The sequence below is a fragment of the Podarcis gaigeae genome (genome assembly GCF_964106915.1).
Source record: "Podarcis gaigeae genome assembly, chromosome: 1".
NCBI classification, from domain to species: Eukaryota; Metazoa; Chordata; class Lepidosauria; order Squamata; family Lacertidae; genus Podarcis; species Podarcis gaigeae.
The window spans coordinates 83,593,292-83,613,820 of record NC_139678.1 but is presented as its reverse complement, the minus strand read 5'-3'; the positions used below and the strand labels follow the sequence as shown (position 1 = coordinate 83,613,820).

The window sequence follows — 20,529 nt, the reverse complement described above, 5'->3', positions numbered from 1 at the left end:
TTGTTTTGGCCTATAAAGCTCTAAGCAGCTTGGGCCGCTTAAGTATACTTCACACAGAAGCCAGCTTCCCCAGACTCACTACTGAGATGAACGTGGACAGCCCTGCTCTCAAACTCATCTCCAAAAAATGATACAAAGAGAACAGTGTATCCAGCTTTATTGGCATTTAGAAGGCAAGCTTAAAACCAAAACCAACCAAACAAAAAATGAACGGTGCTTCTGTATCTTTAGGGCTGATAAAAATATTTATAAAAATATTTATGGGGTTGATTTATAGGAAAGCAAGACAAAACTTTAAAATAAATTTAGCATGTCTTCATTTTCTTAGTTAATAAATACTATTACAGTCCTAATGTAAATAAGCTCTTCTAGTGATGGCAACAGCTTTACTAATTTTCCTACTTCAGAGATTTTAGGTTAGAAACATTGAGGTGGAGAGTAATTCAGCTAAGTTTTACTCCGAATAGACCTATTGAAATTAACGAACCTAACTTTGAAATTAATGAATATGACTAAGTTAGGTCCATTAATTTCACCAAGTCTATTCTGAGTAAAACTTAGTTGAATGCCACCCATTAATTCCCCTTTGTCTAGTCAGCACAGTGTCCTGCTTATGTTTGACTACAGTTCCCAGCATCCTTGACCACTGGCCATGCTGACTGGGGTTGATGGATGTTCAAAAACATATGGATCATATGCCTGATCTAGTTGGTATGTTAAAAGATCAGATAAAAGAATTGTAAATTTTCACCACTCCTGTAGACAAATGAACTTGCAGAAGCCAAGGAAGAACACAAACTGGGCTAACCTATATGCCACTTTTCTCTTAAGAAAACTCTTTAGGATGATACCATTGTTGTACTTTAGTTTATGGATTAGCTACAGCAGAGGGACAGGAAACAAAGTTTACAGTGATACAGATCAAAGACAATGTTACTCTACCACTGCAGAAGATGTCTGAAAGAAATGCTTAATGCATTATTAAAATTGCGGCTCTTTCCAAGTTGTATCCTTTTGTAAACCTCAGGCTTATCCTTTTCCCTTTGAAGCAAAATTTACATAAAATGCAGCAGCTGCACACAATCTATTGACATCAGGGTCTACAGATGTAATGCAAACACATTCTTGTCACTACACATGAACACAGATTTTCTGGCATTTATAGTTAAGCTGAATTCCTAAAATAACTGTTGAAAGCCAATGGGAGCCTGCGCTGACATGAATGGAAATGATAATCATCCCCAGGGAGTCTCAAGTCCTTGGAGGAAGTATGCTCTATGTATGGCACCTACTGTCTCAAAGCAAAGTTTTCTGAAAGCAATATATCAGGGTAGCCATATTACTGTACAATTCTACAGATGATGACTCAAAAGTAAACTCCACTGAGTACAATGGGGTTCACTCCCAGGCAAATAAAAATAGGACACCAGTCTTAATCATGACGGAGTTCCTCCCCACACTGGTCTCCTAAAACCAAAATGACAGAAGAACTACTTTGTTTTCTGTATCAGTAAAAAAAAGTGAACAGTTTTTGAAGGGACAGATTATTGCAACAAGGTTACATGAGACAAGCTAGTGGTGATGCTGTGGTTAGGAAGTTAAAGGCTGTCTTTTGCCCTTTGTTAGTACCGTGTTTTTCCATGTACCATATTGGCCTGAATATAAGCTGCCCTTTTGTTTCCAAATTCTGACTGTGAAAAGTTAAAGTGTGGCATGACTTTGTGACCTTACAAAAATTGGCTTTTATGATATCGCTATTGAAACAGACATACGGTAAAACGGAACAGGTGTGAGTGCCTGTGGAATTTTAAGGGAGTGGCTTATATTTGGATATTGTCTCCTCCCCCCCCCCCCGAATTTTAAATGTGCAGCTTATATTAGGGTGCGGCTTATATTTGGGCCAATACAGTATAAGACGCCGCCATGTATAAAACAACCCCTGTTTTCTTGAACACAAAATTAAGAAATTGGGCCTGAGCCCAGGCCACTTGCACCAGAGCCCGATCCTGATCCCAGGCCACCCCACCAGAGCCCGAGCGCATTCACCATCCGTGTATAAGAACACCCCCAGTTTTTGACTCAAAACAATTAGCAAAAAAGGATGGGCTTATATATGGAAAAATACGGTAAATTGAATCCATCTTACTTAATTTTCCTCGCTTCCCTCCAGTAAAAACACATACAACCATTTTCAATAATGGTGCTAGCAAAGTAAAGAGGTGATTTGAGTATATTTTTGGATGATTTAATTAGGGTCCATTAAAAAGAATGGTGTGTGGGGAGAGTCTCCTTCCTCTTCCTTACCTAACTAGGCTATAAACCTATAGCCATTTATCTGGGAGTAAGTCCCATTGAACTTAATGGGACCTAGAAACTATGCCCGGCTAGTAGTCAAACAAAAAAATTAGTCTAGAAAATAATTAGGTAGCAAATTACTGCATGAAAGCTTGCAATTCTACAATTACTTAAAGTACGTATATAGGTAGCAGTTTGTCAGCTTATGGGTAGGCAAAAGGTCCCAACCTACATAAAGTGAGTGTACTGGGCCCAGAAAATCCTATTGGCATTCCAGAGCACCTGCAAGTGAAGTTACTGGAAGTACCGTCTCTCTTCCCAGATGACTTCCTTGAAGGACATGCTGGGCCCATACCATTTGAATCCATTCATTTGGCTATAGTATGACCTCTGTTCCAAACTGCCCTCATATTAGCTACATTAAGGTTGAAGAAATTGGACTTCGTCACTTAGTGAAAGCTGAAGGGTTATGTAGATCTAGTAAAATGTCACCAAGCTGCAGAATACAAGTGAGAACACTAGATGCACACATGCACCCAACTTTGAAGATAAGTAGCTGATGTGAGGAACGAGTCAATTGTTATACTAGACTTGAACCATGCAGTGTTTATTTGTATCACCCTCTTAATTTACCTATTCAAGAATGTGCTGTTAGATTCAATTTTCAAACAGATGTTAAGGGAAGGGTTCAGCCAATTTCTTCACTCTGCTAGGCTATGGCTTATTTAAAAGCAGATCTCCATCACAAAACATGTAGGAGAAACATGCCCCTGACTGCCATGGTCCAAGTCCCCCAAGGCTGGAATGAAGTGCTGCAGAGCACTATTCTAACAGAATGCCAGATCGTAATAACTCCTGTGATGGTAATAAGAGATTACCAGTCCCTTGCCCCCACCCCTGCTTGCCTTCACTGGGATGCTCTTTGCTGGGGCAGCAGGCACAACTCTACGCAGGATCTTGCAATTGTATTTCTCCCAGGGCACTCTTGTCAGTTTCTGCCATTGATAACATGTCCACTGCTTGGTTGATGGAAGTTGATTTTGCTGCCCTTCCAGGAACTGTTTCTCCAGCAGGATGTTACAGTTCATGTGCTGATGAGCTCTCTGTAGATGCCAAGAAGGTGGCAGTGGAAAAGCTGTAAAGTGGCTCCATCATGTAGTTAACATTGTATGGTGTCACCAGTGCTCATTTCCAGGTGGAACTCTTTTACTCAACAGAAGAGGCTCTCCTAGTGCTCACCTCAAACTCGTGTGACTCCTACTAAGCCTTCCCAAAGTGCACAAAGATAAACACCCAGGATACCCAAAGAACCTTCTCTCCCCAATGCCTTAGGTACAGGCTAGGTGCAAACAGTGTGCCTCTTCATTACCCAAGAGTAGCATGCAACACAGAAGGCATGTGCCAATGTTTGAAAATCCATTTCTTACCTGGCCTTTCTCCGACTCATCTCCCTTGTAGCACTTCGGACACTCCCAGCAATTGGGCAATTCATCGTTCAGTAGCCCTTCCCCATCCATCTGCAGAGGAAAAATACACAAAGGTGATTTCCAGCAATGCATCTGTTCCTGACACTCCTGTATCGAGATGAGTCAAGTAAACCTTCTTACCTGTAGACAACCTGGGTGAACAATCTCATTGCAGATGCAGCACTCCATTAGCTTCTTCTCAAAGTCCTGCGAATCCTCATTCTTATCTACCTCCCCACAAAGTGAACATGTAACAGAGTGAGGCAGTCTGGGCTACAAAGCAAACGAAGAGTGAAACAGGAAGTTATACCACAGGCTTGCTTCTAAGCTTCAGGGGATGGTTATCCCACTTCCCCAACCCCATTTGCCTCTATAGAATGCACTGAAGGACATTAACTACTTTCCAGTGCCAACCACATTTGTTCCCAAGGCTTTTCAATCAACCTCATTAGTTGCTCTTTTGCCTTTCGAGACGTACGACAGGTTTCATCCCCTACTGTTAGAACCTTCCACAGAGATAAGCAATTTCCCCACCCAATATACCACAGGACTCACCGCCAAGCACTGCCGTAGTACACAGGACTGCTTCATACGACCAGGCCCCCCAAACTTCTTCATATCCCTGCAGTAGTGGCACATGCCACATTCACCTTGCAAGCAGGCCTTGCATTTACGACATCGCACCCGCCTTCTGCGGGCACCAGACACTATAGGAGAGACTGTAGGTCTCACAGTTGCTGGCCGTGGCGCGGGTTTCATGGTGTGTGGCTTGGTGATAGGGATGGTAGGTAATCTTAACTTTGGCCGAGCCTGAAGCTTGAGCTGTCATTGGTGGGGGGGAAAAGACAGCAAAAAATTAGGAGGCTCATATAATCAACCAAGGAAACAATAATCTGTCAGAAGAGATCCAGATGACAGATGCATGAAGTTTAAAGTCATGAATTTGGAACAGAAAAGATTGTGTATGGAAAGAATTAGGACTTTGATCTCAGAGGCACAATGTCTAAATAATGAACTTGTGTTTTATCATTAACCAATTCTGGATTTGGGCAATCACATCTCCTAGAAAGTGAAGCCATGATCACGATCCTCCTGGTTTCTTTATCCTCATATTTATACTGCACTTCATTTTAATACCTGTGATTTGTGCCCAGACCTACTCTGCTACTGCCCTTATACCTTATACTGGTGTAAGGTTCTTTGGTTTAAATTATGAGGCTATTCTTGTCAACTGACAACACTTTCCAGCACAGAACTCCTGTTCCCTCCACCAAGTCTCCAAGCTATTTGAGTTAAGTCATGGATCCATTATTTACCTTATCCCTCTTTGGCCACTGGACAATAGGAATTCCAGTAAGTGCCAGTTTGGGATCGCTGTTTGCGTACTCCTCCAGCAGCAGCTATAGCAGGGTTAAGAAAATAAAAATCAGTTTTTATACTTATATGGTATTTCAGAATAATTCAGTACATTTTCTTAGTAATCCTAACAACAATTCTAGAAGGCAGATCAGTGTTCTTGTCCCCATGTTACTGTTGAGGGTCAAGAGATGTGGTTTGCCTAAGGATACCTAACAAAGATTAGATTTGACCAGTGACCCCTTGCCTCATGACTCACACACTTAAAGTCATTGTGTTAGGGAAAATAATATGATGAAACATGATCAGAAATGAAGGTCTGGGTTAAGTGTGGTTTCTTCCACAATGGAGCAAAGCCCTCCACCCAACCAGTATGTCCATGTTTATCCCAGAAGTTACACTTCTCAAAACAGCACAGAAACACAGTATTCTCAGCCATACTGTTTTCTATCTCACACATGGGCTAGATAATTTCTATGCCACCAACCAATGACCAGGTTCTAGCAAATGTGGTTGCCATCCTGAGACAGCATCTCGTCCCGCCTGGCTCTTTTAGCCTTGTTCCTGATTCTGTCGTCCACCTTACCCACCCACTCTTTACTGCCATTTCAGATGTGCTTTATTTACTTGAGGTTACTATGGTTACGTTGCTGGCATCCCCGTGTGCAGGGAGTGCAGTGTCTCTAGCTGCCAAGAGGCAAAGAACACTGCATGGGCTGGGCTCACTCTCCCTGGCACTTACCAGAGAAAGGGGATTCATATTCCCATCTGAAGCTGCCTATACAGGCAAGTTGCTTTCCAGTAGGACAGATTAATTCCAATTCACAACGACAATTTAAAATGAAGTTTCCAACTGTCCAATTAATGGTTCCTAAATAAGCAATGTTAATTGGTTGCTACAAACAATTAAAACATCTGTCTACAACTAAATAGAGCAAGTCTTCTTATTACCCAGGGAACACAGTCCAAAATACCTGGTCATGCAGCATACATGCTTTTTCTGCTGCAAACTGTATCTGCTTAAAGAAATGCATTATGATAAAGAATGTTTGGCTCTCTACCAGCATGTAAGAACACCAAGCAAAAGCATTTAAGATTAAATGTCCAGAGCTTTCCATAATCAAGGGCTAGTAATTAATCAGCCAGAATGTTTATTAATGCCTGACTTTCCCCCCACATTTTTAAACTGGATCATTATTTTAAATAGAACAGCACCTCGATTTAAGTAAGGGGGGGAAGAAAGCAACTCAATGTGTTTGACTCAGGATAGATGCTAATATAATATTTATCTACCTACTGAAAAGCAAGTCCACAAAATGCAATGGGGTCTACTCTCAAGTAAATGGGTGTGGGATTGCAGTTTAAATGTTTGTTAAGTAACTGGATTTTTCAAAAAATTAAAAACTTACATCCGGTTTAATTTAAAAAGAAGCATCATCAGTTTGTATCCACTCCGCTTTACAGCTGCTTCTCCACCCTTCAAGAGAAGGTTGTGGGTGGAAGGAAGTGGATGTTCGACTAGCCCAGCAGAATGTGCAGTCCCCAAGCCCCACCCTCTCCCTTACAGCGTCTACTTATGAGGAAAGCTCGGCATTTGAGGCATGAAGACACATGCTTCATGGGGCAGAAGGGGAAACGCACTATATGCATCAGCCTGGAGCACTTTAGGGGTGGCTGCACAGACGTGCAAACTCCGGGGGTGGGAACACCCAGCTTCACCGACTCACGCGGATGTTAGGAAAGAGTAGCCCCCACCCCGCTCCAAAAGTCTATCACTGATCTGAAGTAGAAAACGTGCCGTTCCCAAACACCCAAAGAATGCAAACCAACTTGGGAAGGGAAGACGCGGGCTCCGACCCTGTAACAACCGATATAAGGGAGTCCCTGCATTCCAAGCTTACGAACTCCTCCCATGGAAAGTACCCTTCAAACAAATGCAGAGGGGAACCGTGGGAGGGGGGTCCCGGGTGATCCTATCCTGCATGGACGTGGAAAGCAGCTCTCTCCCTCCCCCACCCGCCGGCGGAACCCTGCTGAACACCCCCCCCCCCCAGGTTCGTGTCTGCCTGACCTTGCGTGCTTCGTTCCACGGAAGGTGCCGAGGGTCTCGGAGGAAGTTTCCGAGTCCCTTTGTTTTCTATTCTGCCAAGTTGCAGGGCTTCGGTTTCGATCCTCCCCCCACTGTGTAATTTTAACTCCAGCACAATCCTCCTCCTTCACACGAGCGGCTCAGGAAGCGCGATCCCAACTCCGCCAGCACCAGCGGCTGCCCGGCGCCAGCAGCATGTTCCTTCCAGAACCCTTCAGCGGAAGCTTCCTGCGCCCGCAAACAATGCTGCTGCGTCACCCACATGCAGTTCCCAGCAATGCTTTGCAACGGAAGATGGCAGAAGAGAAAGGAGACCGAGAAAACCAAGCCAGGAACAGGACGGCAAAGCCGTTCTGCTGCAGAGTTGGGAGGGGGCCGGGCCAAGCCGCTGGCTGCTTGCTGATTGGTCGAGGCGGCAGCCGAGGCAGCCTCTCTCCCCCTCCCCCACCACTACTGCAATTGGAGAATCCGGGGCCAGCACCCGAGGGCTGGCTGGGGCAGACTTTATAGAGAACAGCACAGAAAGCTTTTCACCCGCCCGGTGCGCTACAGCTACGTCCCCGTTTTCCATGTCCCCCTACCTCGCTAAGCCCTCAGAAGCAACTGCTGCTTAACGACGACGCCCTCTCAACACCCACAATGACGTTTTAACTCCGAAGAAGGCATATGCCCAAGGTGTCCATGCCGTTCCTCATCAGAGAGGTGGAAATAGATACTTTGTTGCAACATATTAACCCCCTAGCTATTCAATCTATTTGAAATCTTAAGACCGCCTCCTCCAACGTAGACACCGCAACGTTCTATTTAAGCAAGACGTCTGAATTACCCTCTTCAATGCTGCAAGATCTCACTCTAACACACACACCCCCAACATTTTTGTAGGTTTCAGAATTCAACGTGTTAGCAAACTTGAGACGGCAACTAGCAACGATAAGCAGGTGCTAGACCAGTCAAACAGGTATTACTAGGTGAACTGGCATAACTGACTAGTTGAGTACTATCTGGTTATAAGCTCCGCCTACACATTAAAAGCTGAAATAAAAGTACTGTAGTTAAGCTAGATGTCAAGTATTTGTAAAGCTTCTACCACAAATAGTAGAATGCTAGAGGAAATATGCACTAGGTTACAAGCTCTCTGGGTCTTAAAAGTGCCAGTCTCAGACATTAAAGGTGCTCACATTCATAGCTGCAATCTTCTGTGTGTCACAGCTGCCAAATGGTACATCACCTTGCACCATGCCAATATGAAATACAGATATATTCTTTGATATGCCTTTTCCCTCCATTTTATCCTTAAGACCAGTTTGGAGCAGATTTCAGAGCCTACATAAATGAAATGTATGACAGGAATAGCTGTGGAACAGTGGAACAGACTCCCATGGGAGGTGACAGGCTCTCCTTTCTTAGAGGTTTTTAAGCAGAAGTTGGATGACATCTGTTATATATGATCTAGTTGAGACTCCTGCATTGCAGGGGGTTGAACTAGATGCCCTCAGGGTCCCTTCCTGCTCTACAATTTTATGATTCTGTGAATATAAAATGGCGTCCAAACGCATTTATCTTCAAAATGGTGTTCAAGAGTTTGGATTTGATATCCTGCCTTTCACTCCCCTTCAGGAGTCTCAAAGCGGCTAACAATCTCCTTTCCCTTCCTCCCCCACAACAAACACTCTGTGAGGTGAGTGGGGCTGAGAGACTTCAGAGAAGTGTGACTGGCCCAAGGTCACCCAGCAGCTGCATGTGGAGGAGCGGAGACACGAACCCGGTTCACCAGATTACGCTCTTAACCACTACACCACACTGGCTCAAGTGCATCTACATTCAGAATCAGAGTCCAGCTCCTGTGTAATTTGCTGGCAAGATCTGAAGTTTATACATGTGTGCACTGCTTATATGTGATGATATTTGCATGTATTTATACTTTGGAATTAAATACCCAAGTACAAAGGGTACCTTACGTACAAAGGGTAATGTATGAAGTGGCTCCAAGTGTCATAAGTATTAGTAATTGACTGAATTCAAGGGGAATTCAGTATAGAAGCTATGGAGAAGTGAAATGCCTGTACATAGTATTGCCAATGAAAATGTTCAACACTGTTCTTGCTCTAGTCTAGACATTGCTTTAGCATGCTACAGAATTGTCATAAATGCACAAGATCAAGGAAGCATTTTTTTTTTTACAGTCAGGTCTCAATTTTCTTACTTCCGGTAGCATTTTGAAACAGGTTGATGGGTTTCTATAACAAAACAAACTGAAGCAAAGTGAACAGAAGTGAAACAGTGCTGCCATGTGAGCACACAAGCTATCTGTACTAGGCTTTTTATGACCCCAGTCAAGTTTGAGTGCTCCCTTTTCATTGGAAACCTTGGGGTTAATCACCTTTTTTCTAGACAGGTCAGACAACATTGCATGTACTATAGTGAAACGAAAGGTGAATAAGTGACAGCTTTTATTCCCTCAAGGGAGGTAAGCAGCTCATGGTTCTACCATTTTTAGCCTTATCTATTTCTTCCAGCAAGTCTCCAAAAAAGAGAACAGCATTCAATCCTGCTGCCTTTTGAGTTGGATAAAGCTGTTTTGCTAGCCCATTTGGCCAAGTAAGCCCATCTTTTCCTCAATGCCACCACACCTGATAAGCGCAAGGAGAAAGAAGAGTGTGTAAGCAGACCAAAGGAAGAAGATACTTATTAAAAAATGAAGCTGTGGATACACTGCTTGCCTTCTGCTTTCTTGAAGAATAAACAAACGGATGGATGGCGGCTAACAGATTGAGGTTGAATCCTGACAAGACAGAAGTACTGTTTTGAGGGGACAGGGGGCGGGTGGGTGGGGGAGATTCCCTGGTCCTGAATGGGGTAACTGTGCCCCTGAAGGACCAGGTGCGCAGCCTGGGAGTCATTTTGGACTCACAGCTGTCCATGGAGGCACAGGTTAATTCTGTGTCCAGGGCAGCTGTCTACCAGCTCCACCTGGTACGCAGGCTAAGACCCTACCTGCCTGCAGACTGTCTTGCCAGAGTGGTGCATGCTCTAGTTATCTCCCGCTTGGACTACTGCAACGCGCTCTACGTGGGGCTACCTTTGAAGGTGACCCGGAAACTGCAATTAATCCAGAATGCGGCAGCTAGACTGGTGACTGGGAGTGGCCGCCGGGACCACATAACACCGGTTCTGAGAGATCTGCATTGGCTCCCAGTATGTTTCCGAGCACAATTCAAAGTTTTGGTGCTGACCTTTAAAGCCCTAAACGCCCTCGGTCCTGTATACCTGAAGGAGCATCTCCACCCCCATCGTTCAGCCCAGACACTGAGATCCAGCGCTGAGGGCCTTTTGGCAGTTCCATCATTGCGAGAAGTTAAGGTTACAGGGAACCAGACAGAGGGCCTTCTCGGTAGTGGCGCCTGCCCTGTGGAACGCCCTCCCAGCAAATGTCAAGGCAATAAACAACTTATTTTACTTTTAAAAGACAACTGAAGGCAGCCCTCTTTAGGGAAGTTTTTAATGTCTGATGCTGTACTGTTTTTAATATTCAGTTGGAAGCCGCCCAGAGTGGCTGGGGAAACCCAGCCAGATGGGCGGGGTATAAATAATAAATTATTATTATTATAAACCCTTGGACAGATAGTGATTACTGCCACTTCATCTGTCAAGTTCTTTTGTGCAAACTTTTGGAAATTTTGATTTAGTGAGGTGTTTATGCAAGTGTGTTAGGTGTGTGTACACCTTTCTGGTACCATGGAAACAAACAAGGTCAGGAACAAATCATAGCCAAAGAAGCCATAACAAGAGGGCCAAGTTTCAGGAGAGCTTTTCAGAGCCATTTTCAAAGCACCTCATTACCATTCAGGGATTCACACAGAGAAAGCGACAAGAGGCCATATAATTACACTGTTGATCAACGTGCACTTTTTCATATGGATAAAGCTTGGGAGGGCAAGTCTTTCTTCAACTCCCAATGGCATGAAACAACTTTGTATGGCCCAGGACCAGAAGTGAAGCACTAGCAAAAAAATGTAATCCAGTTGATGACTGTGCTCACACACTACGGAGGTGGCAGAGCCCAACACACCCACAGAGCCATGCTAGATAACTTTACAATATTAACAGATGCATAAGCAGCTGATCAACTCTAATAGAGAAACTGGCCACAGCAACAAATCACTTAGGCTTGCACACGGCCCATGTAAACAAACATTGGTGGGGTGTCACAGGTGCCGGGGAAAAAGTGCTACACACAAAAATGAGATAACTCTTGACTTTACAACATACCTTAACATCTGCAATAAGGGCGTCCTCATCCTCTATGCCTGTGGGTACACATTTCTTGTGTAGGGGTAAAGACTCCAGCTTGTCTACAAGACAACGCAGACCTTCAAGCTCAAATTGGGTCAGATGCACCTTGTTGCCCTTATGAGGGCTGTTGCTATGAGTGTCCCAGGCTTGGCCATTGTGAGAGCCTCGACTGGACTCTGAGTCCATGGAGAGAGTTCTCTTGAGATCTGGCAAACTCCGGCAGCCTTTATTTAGTTCTTCATAGTCTAGATTAGCACCATTGGCTACAGGGCTAGTGAGGACCGAACGCCTAGTGACAGGGCGGCGCGATTCCTTTTCTGCTGCTGCATCATCTTCATCCACAGTGCCTGACTCCAAGCCGCATAACTCCATATCTGTATGTAAAGGGTAGAACAGTGATCATTGAGCAGATCTGCCTGTGGAACAGCTTTGGAGAGAATTAAGGTGTTTCAGTATTTGTATTATTCACTCAGCCACCACAGCGGCCTGGGGAAAATGGAGTACAGCTCCCTAGCTGTTGTGCACACACTCTTGGCAAGAGTGAGCATGCAAGTGTATCAGTCAATACCCTGCTGCGTTTCAAAGTTGGGAAAATACAGCACACAGCAGCTGGGACCCATTTGCCACTTGCCTATAAATGGGGAACACAAACCACTACAAACTGTAGAAATATGTAATCTGTATTCTGGCATATTCCACCAATCTTGGAGAAAATGCTTAATTAAGAGGTTACTTTTGCTGAAGTCAGAAGGCATCAAAACAAGTGATTCTTTTTATTCTAATGTCAACCCAGATGAGAGTTTAGCTTGGAAGCAAAGTGTTTTTAGAAATTCACAGAAGAATGACAGCCAAATAACAGGGAAATAACTCTTACCCATGCTGAGTGACTCCTTCTGAAAGTCCTTGGTTAGGTGGGAACGGTTGGTGATGCAGAAGACATAGCGTTCTAGTACGTACCAGCACATTTCATAATAAAAGGGATAGCGAAATTTATTTGGAACCTGTCAATGTGTAAGAAGTGAGAAGGCTGAGTCTAGAAAATACTACCAGTTGCACACCCTTGTAAACCATCCCATTACCATTCACTCCCTTTTAGGGAAATAAAAATACTACTTCTCCCCTCTCAATAATGAAGTTCATCAGTTAGTTTATTATTTACTGCTGAGCGAAGCACCCCCATTCCAACCAGAAAAGCTAATCAATTTCTCAAAGTTGCCAACCTTCAATTAAGTTATCTGTTTATGTTGCCTCTCTATCATCTGCCACGGATTGCTTCGGCTTCCTCAGATGCCTGACAGAGAAATACGTTCTCTCCTGATTGTCCAAACTGCTGCTGGCTACAAGGCTTACTATAGCTTTATGGGCTGATCTTGCAAGTATCATAGCCTGATACTCCATAGCTGCATGGCAATGAATAGTGGCAAAAGCAGCTGTAGAAAACCTGCTGATTTGGGGAGTGAGGATTGGACTCAAACACTAGAGACTAACTGTGGGGCACTCAAACGCCAGAAACACAAAAGGTGGAATATGGTGGAATTTTCAGCCTATTGCATTGGTTATACAACCAACAAATCAAGGTGGGGGGTCTCTGTAGGCCACAAAAAACTTTATAGGGGCAATATGTGGTCCATGGGCTGATTATCCCTGCTATAGACACTCATTTAGATCTTCCCTTCCTTCTACAAACAGAAGAGCCTTTATTTATTCTTTATTTACCAAAATGTATATACTGCTTGATTGCAGTTAAACTTCTCAGTGGTTTGCAAGAAATATTAAATTATCAATAAAAACAGCCAAAACATTTAAAATTAACAGTAAAATAAAAGAGGTTTAAACATGTCCACATCTATGTGTCTGGATAAAAGGTAAAGGTACCCCTGCCCAGTCTTGACAGACTCTAGGGTTGTGCGCTCATCTCACTCTAGAGGCCGGGACCCAGCGCTGTCCGGAGACACTTCCGGGTCACGTGGCCAGCGTGACGAAGCTGCTCCAGTGAACCAGCACCAGAGCAGCACATGGAACGCCATTTACCTTCCCGCTATAAAGCAGTACCTATTTATCTACTTGCACTTAAGGGTGCTTTCGAACTGCTAGGTGGGCAGGAGCTGGGACCGAACGACGGGAGCTCACCCCGCCGCGGGGATTCGAACCGCTGACCATGCGATCGGCAAGTCCTAGGCGCTGAGCTTTTACCCACAGCACCACCCACGTCCCACGTGTCTGGATAGGCTTTCCTAAACAATTTCCTTAAAGCAGGCACCGACAAGAGTACAGTGAAGCCCCCACCTTATGTCAAAAGGCACGGAATTCCAAAGTGTTGATGCCACCACACTAAAAGATAGAATTCTTACAACTGTGGAACAAATATTATGTGCCACCTGTAACAGTACCAGCTCAGACCCTGCTCTTTCTGTTGGTGAGAGCATCCCATAAATGGAACTCTGCTTGCAGGACACTCTGCCAGTGAAAGGAGATTCAGGATCCAAGCGTATATATGTTGTCAAAAATCTTTCCTCACCAAGGCTCCTAAGAAAATTTAGCAGTCATGGAATTACAAAGATGTGTCCTCTTATGGATTGAGCAAGATAGCAGCGTCAGAATAAACTGCCAGTTTTCACAGCAGAGGGGGGAAAATACTGCATATGCTCCCCAGAGATAAAAACTGCCTATTTCATTTACCAGTGAGCAAAGAAAATTCTGCGGGGAGCTAGTAGTATTGCTACTGAAATTCCTATGTTATCCAGGTTTGAAAACGTTTGGAAACCGCTTACCCGTGTGCGGTCTTCAATGCTGTAGATCCGCAGCTGCATAGGGATGTTGAAGCTGTGCAGAAAGTTACCCCCAAAGACCAGGGTGTCCATAGGAGTGTACACTGCATGGATCCAACCTGATAGCAAAAAGCCCATAGGTTAATATTTTCTGGTGTTGCATAATGGAGAACCTTGTGCTACTAAAGCTGATTTCTGTATTATCCTAAGTTGTGCTTTTTGAAAAACAGGTCTGCTCTTAATCTCAGCTCCTGCTACTAAAAGCTACAAGATTCTTCCTCTTTTTTCAGCAACGCATGCCATCTTATTTTCAAAGGAAGGATAAAAAAGGAATCGATTCCAATTGACTTGGAAAAGGGAATACTGTTTTTGGGGTCTCTGATCTACTGTTTATTCTTCTCAAGTCCTCTCCCATACGTAAGATTTGCCCATGTAGCTGACAGCCTCATTGGGTCTAAGGAGCAACAATAGTTAAAGCTCAATACCACATGGCTAACAAACAAACTGCAAGAAATAACTCTTCTAATGCTTCAATGGACACATTTATTTTTGGCAACAGAAAATTAGTTTAAGCTCTGTTGACGCTGGTCTGTGACCGTATTAATAAATTCATTCATTCATTCATTCATTCATTCATTCATTCATTCAGTTTAAGCTCTGTTCACATTACCCTACCTGAGGGTATGACAAAGGTATAGCCTTGTTTGAGCTCAATACGCTGACAATTTGACACCCTGTCACCAAGAAAGATATCCCCTTGTTTTCCCGACAGCAGCCAGTTTTCATACAACTCCAGGTTCTGGGGAGTGGGTGGAATTAACCAAAAGACCTACAAGTGGAAAAAGATAGATTTAACAAACCTTCTCTTTTGAAAACCTACTGTTTGCTGAGATCCATTTGTTGCTTAGTTATATGAGCCAGACTTAAAAGAAACTCAAGAGCAGTGCTATATAAACCATGCAGCAATTGGCCGACAAAGCCCACCTTCCCAAATAAAAGCACTTCATGCTTTACTCAGTAGCTTAGGTGCACTGGTGCTTACCCTGATAAATACATCAGTTGTGATGGGGGAAATTCAGCACTATCTGGAGTATATCCAAACATGCAGTGGAGGCTAACCATGGATCCTTGATTTTAAGTTCAGTTCTTGGCAGGGGTGAGAAATGGGGGAAAGTATGGGTCACTCCTTGAGACTGCAGCAAATGTTGCTGGAGCAACATGGACAAAAATAACTGAAGAGGTATATTAAAACTACTTGTCCCAGAGTTGTTTCATCCTACTTTTCATGTGTGCCTTGTTGCATGCTGATTACTCTACCTAAAAACCTTTCCTCCCTAATTTTTCAGCACTCTTTCTCCAAGTAGTAGATCCTTAAGGTTAGGTTTTTGGCAAAATCTTTCAGCACTATCTGTCTTGTATGTACCACAGACTAACCTCCCCCTACATCTCTACTCTATAGCGCAGAACACATAATTTATTTTCTGTATGTGCCTTCCTTGCTGCGAATGCGAACGGTTTAATGGCCAGCAGTATTCATTACCGTAAGAGGCAGCCTGAATATTTTGCATTATGTGGAAATTGCTTTTCATGTGTAGTTTAGTACGCCTGGATTGAGTGGTTAGTATTAACACACAAACTAGAATGAAACTTCAATTGCACAAACAGTGCACAGCCAACAGTGCTCAGAAAAATGAGAGTCATTGCAGCAATAAGATGTGCCAAGAGCAGGCAGTGCACAAATCAGAAGGTTAAAAACCCCAAATCATAATGAAGGCTGTGAGTTGGTGAATCTTTATGGCTTGCATTTTGTAGCAGTAACCACACTATGCTTTCAGTATTAAATGAATAGAACAGGAAGTTGCAATTACAATTCAGAATCAAGTAATTTATTTTCATGCCTACAGAGACAATTTCTACTTCAGGATTCAAGAGTTCTAACAAATCACCTGCCTTTTGTACTTATTTCCACCAAAGCAAAGGTTTGTTTATATAAAGTGAATGAGGAATATTTAGTAGTCACACTTACAGAATTAGAATTATTGGAGAGCTCAGTGTTGTAGTTTTCCTCAAATTTCTTTAAAAGGTAGGAAGTTGTATGTACACAAACACTAACCACTCAAGTACACAGAACATGCCCTACCAAATATTATGAGATATAAGGTACCTAAACCACTTTGTTGTTTCTAAAAGTAATCCGTATGTGTAATCCTCAGCAATGCCTCAGTTTGTGAGAGAGACCAGATTAAGCTACTGATAATTTGTCTCTATGCCTTATTTGCAACAAAAACCAAGGAATACTTCTCTAAACTGGTGAAGCTAGAGAAACAAGTACCTGTTGTCTACAAAGAAGCAGAGGTGCCAAAAATTATATTTCTGACTAGGGGGAGAAAAGGGTGGGTGGGTGGAAACAAAAGTTTGGATAACATGGATTGTCTAGATATGTGTGTTTAAATGTTCACAGCTTTTGAATGTTTTCACAGACAAGCTTGTAATACTGTGTGTGTGTGTGTGTGTGTGTGTGTGTCCATGCACACAAATGTTAATTAATTCCTCAGACCAAGGCTGGATGAAAGGCCTGTGACCACTAATGGAAGAGAAATAGGAAGAAAAGACTATATGGACTAGGAATCTTGCAAGCTCTCCTTCCCCTTCAAGATCCCTAAATTTGCTCTAAGGGTTTGGAAACCCCTAGAGCAGATTGGAGGGTACACAAGGAGATGAAAGGGAGAGGAAGTTCAGTTGCCTACACAGCAATTGTTATGTGCATGCAGTGATTTAGTTGGACACAACCTCCCAAATTTTAAAGCATACCAGCGGATACAGTGAGCTCTTATATTTTCAATGTTGTTTTTTTTTTAAAGACTGGATGTTATTTGATTCAAAGTATGTATATCCTGCTTTTCCAGTATAATGTTTTCAAGTTTGTTTAGCAACGCAAATGATTTAATATACATCTGTTTCACTAATCACTCATACATCTCCCTTTCAATTTGCTCATGTTCCGTTAGTTACACACTGTATCCACCTGGGAATCCTATTCAACAGTACAATAAGCTTAGTTGTCCTGATTCTAAAGCACAGTGACCAAACACAAGCTAATGAGCTGCATGTGGCTCCCTGGGTGGTTCAAGAGAGTGAAGCAATTAATGATACAGCAGCTCCGCAGTGGGCAAGTGTTCTAGAAGCATAACAGAACCTTTCCCATGTCTCCTTCACCCTCCCTGCCCTTCCCTTTTTTTTTTTTTAGTCAGAAGCCAGACTGAAGGATTTCTGAACAAAGCAGACACAGCTTCATGATTCACAGGGTCCAGTGTTTTGGGATACCTCAGCAGGTAAATGAGAAAGGGAATTCCAATTTTACTCAGTTAAGCATTTAAAAAATATATCCTTCTGCACAATCTCCCACACAAAACAGAGCAACTTGCTGGGATTGTCACAATACCTTCCCCCCTCTGTGGATGTGATACCACACTGAAGTGCCACCGAAGTCTACATGGAAGTCTGTATAGCAGCCCTTGACACTCATCAGACAGTACCTGAAATGAAATCAGCAATATGAAACTGCAACTCAAGTCCAATCAATCTTGCATTTCTATGCAGATGGAATAAATGCTTGGTATTAGAGTGCTTGCTGACAGTATTTTATGGGTGACTGGCACTTTGAATCAAAGCACTAATCACCCAGAATTTACACATTCAGGATGCTGACCCCCATGCCAATTGCTGTTGATCTAAATGACCACCATGGGGCACAGCTACTATTGCATCAGAACAGGGGCAACAGGGAACTACATCCCAACAATGCTGTAACAGGAACCACCTCCACTTTATTTTTGCAATTCCTGATATTTTCAATCAAATAAAGGTAACCTTTTGACAATATAGTGTGCAAGGCTGTTCTGTATTACTGTCATGTTAGGAAAAACAACCTTTAGGTTTCTGGCTTGGATGACTGAAAACAGAGTTTGGGCATTATATTAAGGAGAGGCAGCTTTAGCAGAGACCTCATTCTGAAATCTCGCCCTAGTAGATAGGTGGTTACACACAACATCTGAAACTACTTACTTCTGCACCTTGGGATACTGCATATCCAGAATAGCGTTTGTTGATTCTGTCTGACTTTCCTTCAGATGCCTTGGCCACATATTATCAACCCAATCAATCAAATCCACCTGAAACCATACAGGTATTAGAGCAAAGTTTAGACAGCAGAAATACTAGGGGGCATCATTGCTACAGAACATAATTGCTAATGGTAGCCAAAATAACTTAATGAACTGAATATAAAATGCTATACTTACTTTGAGATACATTATCAGAAATACTTACCTCATACTCTCTAGCTACAAATACAGTATTGCACTATGATCTCCATATAGTTTGCATTCCTGAAGTATCAGATATGAAATGAGTACTCAGCTTATTAATGTCTCAATTAATTATGCAACCATGGCCCTGATTCTGTAATAGCTTTCCAAAGCAAAGTTGTTACTGACAGAAATTTCCAGTTGGATGACCAAGATGACAGTTTGGAATGAAGAAAATTGAGTAGACATCATGTGCTGGTCAACATAAGTCTGTGAAAGCCATTTCCCAAAGTGGCTGCCAGCCATCCTCCAGCAATCTTTTTCTCATGAATTATGACATCTACATCCATAAAATTTGTCAAGCTACATGTTTTGAGATGTCTCAGTTCTTCACAAGTTATATGTACATTAGTTTTATTATATTATAATGCCAATAGTAGAGGGGAAAGCAAGAATAAAGAATTAGGATTGTGCATCTCAAAATAAGCGTTGGGCCAACACAAATTATATGCCAACATCTCCAAATGAGGGTTTTCTACAAGATGACAATTGGAGGAGTGTAGTTCAGTGGTAGAGCATCTGCTTGGCATACAGAAGGTGCCAGGTTCTATATCTGCCAGGTATGGCTAGGAGAGTTCCCTCTCTCAAACCCTGAAGAACTGTTGTCAATCAGCGTAGCAAATACCAAGCATGACAAGGTCTGACTTTGTATAAGACAACTTTCTATGTTCCTATGTTATAGTGCACACTCTCCTGGAGGTGAGGATACATCATGCTAATTCATCATCTTATTGTGGAGGAACAGGCTGACCAGGGATGCATCACCAACACCTGGGTGGGCCAGATTTGACTCAGATTTGCCCACCTGGGTACTTGGGGCAACATCAGCCCAGACATGCGTAGTGGGTGGGGAGCTGTTGCTGTAGTCCACAGGAATTCACTTACCACTACTGGGAAAGCCTTCTTTATTGGAGGGGGACTGGAAGGCCTGCAATCTGGTGTTGGGCCAAAGGCTAGGGATGCTGCTCATCAGCCTCCGTAGCTGAGCTGGCCAATGGTGTCTTGGGCGTGATGTTGGAGGAACCCACAACTGTGGTTTTGGGTGACTTCAACATTCATGCTGAGGATGCCTCAAGTCTTCCTTGGGAGTGCATGGCCTTCATGGGCCTGTCTCAAATGATCATCAGTGCAATGCACAGAGAAGGACATACCCTTGATTTAGTCTTTGTTTCATGCTGAGCGGGGTGGTCTGGAAAAGGGGGTGGGGCATGTCATTCTCAGACCACTTCCTGGTGAGATTTGGACTTGCAGCAATGATTCTCCCCTGCAAGGGTGGGGGACCAGTTAGGGTGATCTGCCCCCTGATACTAATGGAATCTGTTGAATGCCTCACTGCTTTGGGGGTTTTTCAGTGGATAATGTGTGTGACCCTGTTTATGTCCTAGTTTCACTAGGAAACTGAGACTTGTACAGCCATTGACACAATTACTCTGGTGCTGTGGAGTCTGTTTTGCTCCTTGATATACTAAGGAGCTGCAGATGATGAAATGGACTGGGCAAGGACTGGAGTGTAAGTGACATAAATCTCGCTTTGGAGGGCTCCTAACTGGTCTACCATGAGGCAGTGAGGGCAGCAAAGACATCCTACTCCACTGCCTCAGAGTTGTTCCGTGTAGTCTGGAGGCTACTTACTTCTGAACAGAGAGTACACCTCTGGAGTACATGGTGTCTAGCTATAACTGGATGGCTGAACACTTTCGAGGATAAAGTCACTTGGCTCCGTAGCAATTTAGATGCCTACTGAGATGTCCAATGTAATGTCTAGCCAGTCTTTTGGTATCAGGTCTAGTAAATGCAGTCAGAGGATGTGGACAGGATACTTGCAGTGATGTGCTGACCACATGCTCATTAGCTCCTTGTCCATCTTGGCTTATTAAAGCTAGCCGAGTTGTAGT

General features: G+C 43.3%; 1 protein-coding gene and 1 long non-coding RNA gene across 4 annotated transcripts in view; one reads left to right on the top strand and one right to left on the bottom strand.

The window, feature by feature from the left end:
• KDM2A (lysine demethylase 2A) overlaps positions 1 to 20,529 on the bottom strand; it is a 54,913-nt gene that overhangs the window by 9,512 nt on the left and 24,872 nt on the right. For all 3 annotated transcript variants that reach the window (XM_083701038.1, XM_083701037.1, XM_083701036.1), the window contains exons 8-17: positions 18,333 to 18,439; positions 17,710 to 17,803; positions 14,943 to 15,096; positions 14,271 to 14,386; positions 12,374 to 12,500; positions 11,476 to 11,873; positions 5,078 to 5,161; positions 4,317 to 4,583; positions 3,903 to 4,034; positions 3,723 to 3,812 (exon numbers count right to left, since the gene is read on the bottom strand). In XM_083701038.1, coding sequence (XP_083557164.1) covers positions 3,723 to 3,812; positions 3,903 to 4,034; positions 4,317 to 4,583; positions 5,078 to 5,161; positions 11,476 to 11,873; positions 12,374 to 12,500; positions 14,271 to 14,386; positions 14,943 to 15,096; positions 17,710 to 17,803; positions 18,333 to 18,439 — 1,569 coding nt within the window. The remainder of the gene's footprint in view (positions 1 to 3,722; positions 3,813 to 3,902; positions 4,035 to 4,316; positions 4,584 to 5,077; positions 5,162 to 11,475; positions 11,874 to 12,373; positions 12,501 to 14,270; positions 14,387 to 14,942; positions 15,097 to 17,709; positions 17,804 to 18,332; positions 18,440 to 20,529) is intronic.
• On the top strand, positions 7,194 to 9,914 carry LOC310826888. The gene is made up of 2 exons (XR_014556065.1): positions 7,194 to 8,164; positions 9,723 to 9,914. It is a non-coding gene; the product is annotated as an uncharacterized lncRNA (long non-coding RNA).